The sequence below is a fragment of the Furipterus horrens genome, unplaced genomic scaffold (assembly GCF_987537825.1).
Source record: "Furipterus horrens unplaced genomic scaffold, mFurHor1.1.pri manual_scaffold_3, whole genome shotgun sequence".
NCBI lineage: Eukaryota > Metazoa > Chordata > Mammalia > Chiroptera > Furipteridae > Furipterus > Furipterus horrens.
The window spans coordinates 200,590,343-200,599,441 of record NW_028327173.1 but is presented as its reverse complement, the minus strand read 5'-3'; the positions used below and the strand labels follow the sequence as shown (position 1 = coordinate 200,599,441).

Here is a 9,099-nt window from a genome sequence, read left to right as displayed (position 1 = left end):
TTCTCTAAATATTCTAAGTCCCAAAAGAAGTCTCTGAATGTAACATTTAATATAATAAATGTCTTTTGGGTCTAGAATGTTTTTTTGTCTTAACATTAAAATTCTGATAATTTCAACTATTATGTACTTAACTGTGAATATTTAAAAGCTCAAAAATAAAGTAAAAACATGATTTAAGAGAAAGTAAAGAAGGTCTTCGAGTGGCTGAAAGAGCTTCCGCAACGCCCACGTGCTTTATAACATGGAAAAGACCTTCACATGGCCACACTGAGCCCATTTACTTTTCCTTTATATAGAAGTGACGAGGTTTCCGAACTGATGTCACTTTCACAAGGCTTCAGGAGACCATTTCTTTTGCAACCCCAGTACCAAACACAGACAGCACATAGAGTGGGCTGAACAAATATTTAGTAATGAGTAGGGAGATCTGAAGCAGTATTTTGTAGTTGGGGTTGTTGGAGGCAAGTACATGCAGTCGGAAGAAGTTATAGCTGACAGCCTGAAATCTACAGAAAGAGTGAGAAAAATCATAAAAACCAGACATAAAGCTCACCAAATTAAAGGCACACGGTCCTGTATATTTTACTAACTTCTAAGGGATTATAGCACAGATACAAAAATAAATGCCATCAACAATGATGATCCCGAGTCATTAGGAAAATATTGAAGTTTGTTTAATGTTCATTTAATAAAACTTAGGAGAGTGTACAGGGTACTTTTAAAATATTTCTGCCAGAGAGAGGATATTAAAATATTCACTCAGTTGGAAAACTTAGTTCCCTCCCATGTTAGGTGTCCTTTTCAAAATATAATCTTGATGATATAATATTGTGTACCTTAAAATAGATTCCTTGGTTCTATTCCAGGGTGTCTAACTCCATGACATCTTTTGTAGACATAGAAAGTACTTGTGATTTATTAAGCTTCCCAGTACAGAACTTGACTATATTCCACATATCGGATCTTCCTGTTTCAGTTACAAAACAGTACAGGATTGGATCAGCAACACAATTTAAACTTGTTAATGCAACCGTGATTCTATATATTTTATAAGTCTGCTTGCCATCCTTGTAGTCAAACGTAGGCTCTAAAATGCTGCGAAGGAACAACATCACATGAAAGGGGGTGAAACACAAGACAAAAGTCACTGTGATACTGATCAGTAATTTTATGATTCTTTTCTTTTCACTGTTCTCTGTGGCTTGATTGTGTTGCACTGCTTGGTAAACTTTCTGGTTGCAAATCATCATAATGACCAAAGGTATTGCAAAGCCTGTACATGTCCTAAACAAGTTGAACTTAATTTGCCATTTCTCTAAAGGATATTTGTCATAGCATAGAGTAAAATTAGACTTCTTGGCATTACAATATTCTGTAGATGTTTCCTCTTCCCACAGAATGATGGCATTGAAGATAGTTTCCACTGCCCAGATGAAAAGGCTGACCACGATCGCAAACCTCCTTGTTCTTAGGAAAAAAAACTTCAAAGGATAGACAACTGCGAAGCACCGATCAACAGCGATGCAGGTGAGGAAGGCCGTGCTGCTGTAGAAGTTCATGTACATGAAGAACGCGCATGCCTTGCACAAGAGACCAGAGAAATTCCAGTTGTCATTATTCCAAGTATAATCAATCCACAGAGGGAGAGTGAGTGTGTACAGCAGATCTGACAGCGATAAACTGAAGAGATAAATTCCTAATTCATTTCCTTTCTTCGCTTGCAGAAAAGACACACAGAGCGATCCAATATTGGCCGGAACGCTGACTATCACCACAACGATGTAGACTATTGGAAACAAATAGTGATCGAGGTCGTGCTGTTCATCAATACACGTGCTGTTCATTTTTTTCTTTTTAACGTGGCAGTTACATTCGTTCTTAGAAGCTAAACAGCAAAGTCAGTCTTGCCTTGTTTAGTTTGTTCTTAACATCTAATTCTCTCTAAATTTCTTCAACTTTTCTTTGCTTCCAAAAGTTCTGACTAACGCATCAATGCTTTTGAAAACATGGATGTAGATCACTTTTTGCACAGGTGTCTATGTGCAAAGTCAGAATCTAGGCACCTCCTACTTAGCTAGAGTGGCCAGTTGATTTTGATGAGCAGATGTCCATGCGTTTATCATCACAGAATGCTGATGGAGAAGCCTCCGGGATCTATCTTTCAGAGAGTGTTGTCCCCAGTTTGTTTTCCATTGCGAAACTCAGGAGATGGGTGCAAATATGAATACTTACGGCTTTAATCTTCATGGAGATTGACATCTCTTTTTAAAATGCCTATGTTTCTGTAATAAAAGATGAACTAGAATAGTTTAGATGTTTAAAAGATATATCATGATTTTGAAACAATCTTCTTTTATTTCATTTATTAGAGATACCAAAAATGCATTAAATTACAATAAAGGTGTTTATAAAGGAAAGATGATCTAATTGACTTCAGTAAATTAAATCAAGCTGAGATCTTTTATCTACTTCAAATAAGAATTATCCAAGGAACGTTATCTAAGAACACAAAACTAAAGTTGAAATGTCATTTTAAGGGTTAAAAAAAAAGATGGCAAATTCATTGATTTATCTGTAATTAGTAAATGCTTTCAGTGCATGATAAACTATGACTGTATAATTTCAAAAAAATTTAATGCATTTTTAGGCCCTTTCAAAATCAGCTTATTAGCCAAGAAAATATTGTCACAAGGAATTTGATAAAGTATTTTAGACTATTGCAGCTTCCTGAACCTTCATACAGAATTAGACAACATTGCTGCTTCTGTTTTCCCTGTGCTTCCTTTGTGGATTAACTTATTTTATCTTTCTGATACTCTTGTGAAATAGGGGGCAGAATGTTCTTTGTTCTGGTTAAAATCTTGTGATTGTCAGTTTCATACTTTATACCTGACTGTTTATTAGGTTAGTTAAGTTTTTTAAAGATAAAAGTTTGAAGTTACAGGTTCATATAGGAATAGAGAAGCCATCCTTTTCTCCATACTGGGGTAGAGAAATACTTCTATCTTCCTTTGCTAGTGAGGCCCTTTGGTGCTTCAGATGATTTATCTAACGTGGGTATTCACAGAAAGCTTTGTAGAGTCACTGGGCAGGAGAAGGAAGATTTACCTTCTTTCTGTGTGCTGTGGGGCCTGTATAACACCAAAACCACCACCTTCCAAGTGTCACTGAGCCCCAAGCACAAGAGATCTGTCACCACAAGGATTCTGATAGTAGAGTAACTAATATCCAGAGTACATATTATAAATATGTCACTCTTAAAACAAAATGGAGAACTGAAATCTTCTACTTTTACTGCACCTAAAAATATGACTAGAATGTGAAAAACAACCCTTTAAATCAAAATGTGTACCTTCCAGAGAGGAAAAAAAATTGCGACGGAAAAAAGGAAGTGGGAGCTGAGCTCAGGGAGGTAAGTGAGCAGTAAATCTCTGCGTATCTGGGAGGCTGATGTGGATCTGGAGGAACCAGAGCCTGTGAATGCAGAAAAACTAGGAACAGAACATGGCTCCATGCAGGTAAGAAGTCGTCGGCAGCCGTCCGTCTCGAGAGACGATGGTGTAGCTTCTTAAGAGTCTATCTGCACCGCCGAGAATGGCTGTGCAGTCCGACTCGGGAGTGACACGGTATCTGTCTCCTCCCGTGTTGAATCGACATCTTGCGATGACGCTGGAGTGTCCTCTCCAGTGAAGCTGAAGCTACAGAGCCTCGGCAGGGTGATATGGAGGGTCTGCTGTTGCCCAAGAAGTGGTCTTGGGCCATCCCACATATGTTGGGATCCAGGAGCCTCTGCTTTCAAGTAAACAACCTTTATAGATATTTGCAGACAGGTGGCCTAGTTTCCTGTCTCAGTTTTGGTTGTATGAGGGGCTGTAATTTATAAAAAAAAAGAAAAATCCTTGAGTATTCATGGCCTCTAGCTGGTCCTCAGTTGAGAATGTGTACAGGGTCTGAGTCTACACTATTCAAACTTCAGGTGAATAATAAATTAATCCTGGATCTCCGTTAGTCATTGGGGAAATACCAACTAAAACCACAGTGAGTTACAACTACATACTCACCAGAATAAATAAAATGAAAAAGACAGAAAATACCAAGTGTTGGTGAGGATATAAGGCACTGGAACATTTATATATCGTTGGTTGGGAAACTGGCACTTGTGTGTACCCTATCATTCAGCAACTCCACTTCTAGGTGTGCGCTCAACAGAAATACATGCATGTGATTGATTATTGAGAGATGTGGTGGAATTAGAATGTTCACAGCAGTACTATTTGAATGTCCCCCAACTTGAATAGTCTTTAGCAGTATAATAGATAACTTGCTGTATACCAACACAATTGAAATCTGTACATCCATGAAAATGAACAAATGATTGCTACATGCAGTAACATGGTTGAAGTTCAGAAACATCATGCAGAGTGATAGAAAAAGGCAGGCATGAAAGAGTATATAATGTCTGATTAAAAACCAGATAAAGTTAATCTGTGCTGCCAGAAGTCAGCATGGTGGTCCGTTTACTGAGGGCTAGATGTTCTGGGAACTACAGTACGTGGCATGCATACTTGTAATTTATGTTTCAGTAGAACTCTGTGCTATGTTCTATAATCCTGTATTACAAATAAAGAACTGAGCCACACATTAAGCAGCTGACCCCAAATGATATATCTAATCATGGGTAGAGCCAGCCACAAGCCTAGATTGTAATGCTAGAGCCTCTTAACTCTTAATTATTTTGTCTTTTGCCTTTTGTACAAAAATGCCTTAGAAATCTGAGGTATTTTTTCCAAAAATGCAGACTGGCTTTGTTGAGAAGGAAGAGACTATTTTCTATTTTTCCATTGAAATAGTAGCATCAAAAGAGTAGCATAAGTCCTCTAGTTATAACAGTTCTAATCAAAGAAAGTGACTTAGGAATAATCATTTCTACAAATCACATATAAAGTAATCCCACATTTTCTAGAAGACATCACTTTTATGTTCTTTATAAGACTACATAGGCTACAAATAAACTTGTAAAAATCACTACCTCACATCATGTCCTCACACTCAGTGAGAATGTGTTGTTATGTTTCTATATATCTGTCACCATGTTTTCTTTGAAAGGTTAAAAGTGTTTCCTTTCAACAAGTTATAATGGATAATGTAACAAATTTACTTAAACAAGCTTTTATTTTTCTCATACTAGCAAATATCCTGTTACCACACTAAGAGAAAACAATCTCCCAGTTCTCAGAGTCATGAGGCTGAATTTTAAAGTCTATTGTCTAGTTTAGAAATCCTCTGTGAACTGTTTTAAAGTTGACATTATGTTGCACTATCCATAATATGGTAATGGAAAAAATGTAAAGACCTATTGGAAGATCTATCAATTAATCATTTATCTGTTACAAGGGGGAAGAACCATTGTGCATTTCTCTTCCTTCTCAACAAAGCTGATCTGGATTATTGCAGACAACCATGTAAAGTGTCATATTAAACACTTGAGAGGGAGAGCAAGAGAGAGAGAAAGAGAGAGAGAGAGGTAAGCCACTGTGTGTGAAGTTCAGCAAAAACAAGAATGAAGAGTACCCAGAACCACAAAAACTTTAGAGAGAAAATTGATAGACATATAACACAGAAGAAGTGTGACCGACAGCTGTCTAGAACTGATGAAGGACATTGAATCCTCCAACTTACGAAGCCCACGAAGTCCCAACTAGGATTAAAAACAAACAAACGAAGATGGAAATCTACACTTAGACACATTGCACTCAAGCTGCAGGTCAACAAAAAAAACAAAGAAAAAGAGCCAGAAAGAAAAGATGGACTAGCTACAAAGGATGAAACTTAGACTGCTGAAGAACTTCTCCATGGCAATAATAATAGAAACCAGAAGACAGCAGACTGATATTTCCAAATTGCTAAGAAAATATGTCCTCCTAGATTTGTGTACTGAACAGAACTAAATTTCAAACACAGAGCAAAATAGAGAGATGTGTTTGGATAAACTATCATCAAGAAGATTTACCGCCCCCCCCCCAAATCCTTATTAAAGAAAGACTGTAAGCCAAGAAGGAAAATGACAGTAGACATAGTCTGGGATGTATGAAGGACTGAAGATGCTGTGGAGGACGGCACTCTGATGACTGCGCCACGTCACATCCCTTTCCAGGCCCCAGTGTCCAGGAGAACACCTGAGCCGCGCAAACATCCTAGGGCTGAGAGAGTTGGGGGATGGATGGTCCAGGGGGCCCCCTTCCTCCTTTATCCATGGCACTCAATAAATGCCATCTTTTCCCTCTAAAGAAAATATAAGATGAATAAAATGGAAAGAATGATTTTAGGAGGACTTCAAATGTTCTCAAAGAAAGAAATTTCTTTCTATGTGAAAACATTTCTCGTCTTGATGGAAACAACCACAAGACTGAATAGTGTGATGAAGCAGATACGGGGTGTCTTCTCTGTCGGGCAGCAGGGCCCGTGGCTGTGGAGGCCGACGGGTACCTGTGTGGGCGCCTCTGGAAACTGAAATGCTCCCAGCAGTCCTCGGGGGATTTGTGACCATGTGTGTTTCTTCACTTCCCTAAGTTTCCATTGTCACGGGTGTAAGAGAGTAGCCACTTCACAGAGTTGTGAGAATTAAATGACATAGCACATGAAGCAAAGTACCTAGCACGTGGTAAGCCTTTACTATACATTAGCTAATACTATTGTTTTAACGACAACACCAGTGGTCCAGAGGTGTCCAATGTGCTGTCCCTTACATTTCTTAAAAGGAGGTCATCTTTGGCCATCTACCCAGAGAAGAACAGAGAAGTCAGAGGCCCTCAGAGTGTAAGATGTACAGTAACAGTTCACGTATGATACGAGCTCTCCATATAGTAGTTGTTAAATTAACTTGTGTGAATCTGATATTTTAACGGAATACATAATTCTTATTATTTATACACCTTTTCAGATATTACTTTGATTAATCAAACTTGTAGAAAAACTGTTTTTAGAATCAGTACCAAGAAATGTGGATAAGTTTTTGATTTTTGTTTTGATGGCTACAAATTGCCAAAAGAAGATTATCCATAGGGTATTAAAATATATCTGCTCTTAACTGGCTCCTAAAATAGTACAAATTGTTGATGATAATGATTAAAAGATAAATATTTCCCCACATTGTTATAGAAAACATTTGCCTTCATTTATTATTTTAATAGCTACTTGCTGAGACTCTACTATGTGCCAGACACATTAATAATGAAAATATTATTTCCAAATTTCACATTATTTCTGATGGCATAAAGAGTATCACTAGAGCATTGTACTGATGAAGAAATGTTACCAACTAGCTCTACAGCCAGGGGCTTTCTTGGCTCTCAAGCTATTTTTCTTGTAATTCAGTTTGCCAATATACTGCTTCCTGAAGAGGAAACAGAGCATAAAGATTCTTCTTTTGTGTATGGATAGTTTTACCTAACTATTTGTAAGTGCCAATTTTGACATTGTTTTACTGCCGCTCAAAGTAGAGGAAACCATGTGTCTCGTCCTTGTTTCTTTCTCAAAAAGCTCTTCAATGCCACATCTATACAACCTAAACTAGGCAAAATGTTGCAAACGCCACTGACAATCATGCAAAAGTTCATTATTTACTTAAAAACTTCATCTTATTTAAAAATGTTATACTTACCCATGTTTCTTGGGGTGATGATTTTGTCAAATGAGGAGCTGGATAAATCTGCTTGCATCAGGAAGAGAAACCCACAATGTTGAGAAGACAGGAAATTGCACTTATATTTCACCACAAACCAATGAGGAAGCAGCACCTTAACAAGAAGGATGTACCTTGTCCAATTTTGAACAAAAAAGTCTCCTAAACACCTTAAAAGATGTTTTAGCTGTTATTTACTATAGTACGATTTTTATAACTCACTTTTCTCTTTGCATCTTAATTAAAATTGTATACCAATATTATATGGGAATTATTTAATAGAATATGTTAGAATTCCATTATTCATTGATTCATGAATTCATTTGTTCTGTCGACAAATATATCCATTATACACTGAGGGCACAGTGCTGGGAGATATTTAGGACCTGGGCCTAGCCCGTAGGAGCTTATGGCCTAGTGAAAGAGAAAGGCACGTGCCATAAACACCATGATGGCAAAAGTACATACGTGCTCCAAGATAGGTACAAAAGCATAGGATGAGTCATTGGATGTGTGAGATAGGAGAGGCTGTTGTAGATGGCTTCAGGGTGATCAACATCCTTGGGAAAAAACCAGCAGAGGAGGGGTGGGGACTTGGTGTATACTGAGCATGTGTCATCACTTAATGGCAACGTCAGCCAGGCTAACAGAGGTAAGGGAACCAACCTGGTAGCCTTCTGTTCTTTCAAGGATTAGCTATACAGTATTGTATTGTAGAACAATTTTCTCCTTTGGTTCTTGGACTAGAAGACAATGACCACTAAAACTACGATAAAACTAGTCGAACTGTTTTAGAAAAACCAACAACTTTATGAAACTTGAAAATTTATTTGAGAAAGACATGGATTATTATAATGAAAACTCATGTAGTACTTGAACAGGTTGACGGTGGCTGCCAAATCTGTAAGTGGTTTAATATGAAAAGAAATTAGCTCTTAGAACTTTTCAGATGTAAAAACATCAGACAGCACTTTTGAACTTTGCTATTGTAAACTTTTATTACAAACAAAGGGGAGCATATTACTTAATAAAGACTGAATTAATTTGAGATGGAAATAGTTAAAAAAACTGAATCAGGACAATTTGAATCTAGTATTATAAAAAAATATAAGAGGTTGTTTTTGGTACTTTTTAAAAATTATCTCCAGAGATAGAAAAGATGTCTTGTGATACAACAATGACTTTTAATCTTGTGGTTACTCATGATATGACAGGAATGTAAAGATTTTCTAGTCTTCCTCTGTAGGTCTTTCATTGATAATAATGAAAGTAATAACTTATAATGCATAAAGGACATGAGATTTTGTGAAGTAATTGAGCATGTAGTAATGTAAAAATTCATAATACTTTATATTTTTACTGAAATGAAAAATTTAAGTGTAATGTAAAAAATTAATAATAAAACCCTTAAGCCTTCA

The 9,099-nt window shown here is 37.0% G+C and overlaps 1 protein-coding gene across 1 annotated transcript; it reads right to left on the bottom strand.

Annotated features, from left to right (window-relative positions):
• Nucleotides 1-649: 649 nt before the first annotated feature.
• On the bottom strand, nt 650-7,723 carry GPR65 (G protein-coupled receptor 65). Its single transcript, XM_090272107.1, has 2 exons — nt 7,661-7,723; nt 650-2,282 (listed from the first exon to the last, which is right to left on the bottom strand). Exon 2 carries the CDS (start codon nt 1,842-1,844, stop codon nt 858-860), a length of 987 nt encoding a protein of 328 aa, XP_090128233.1. The 5' UTR covers nt 1,845-2,282; nt 7,661-7,723; the 3' UTR covers nt 650-857.
• Between the last annotated feature and the right edge of the window lie 1,376 nt (nt 7,724-9,099).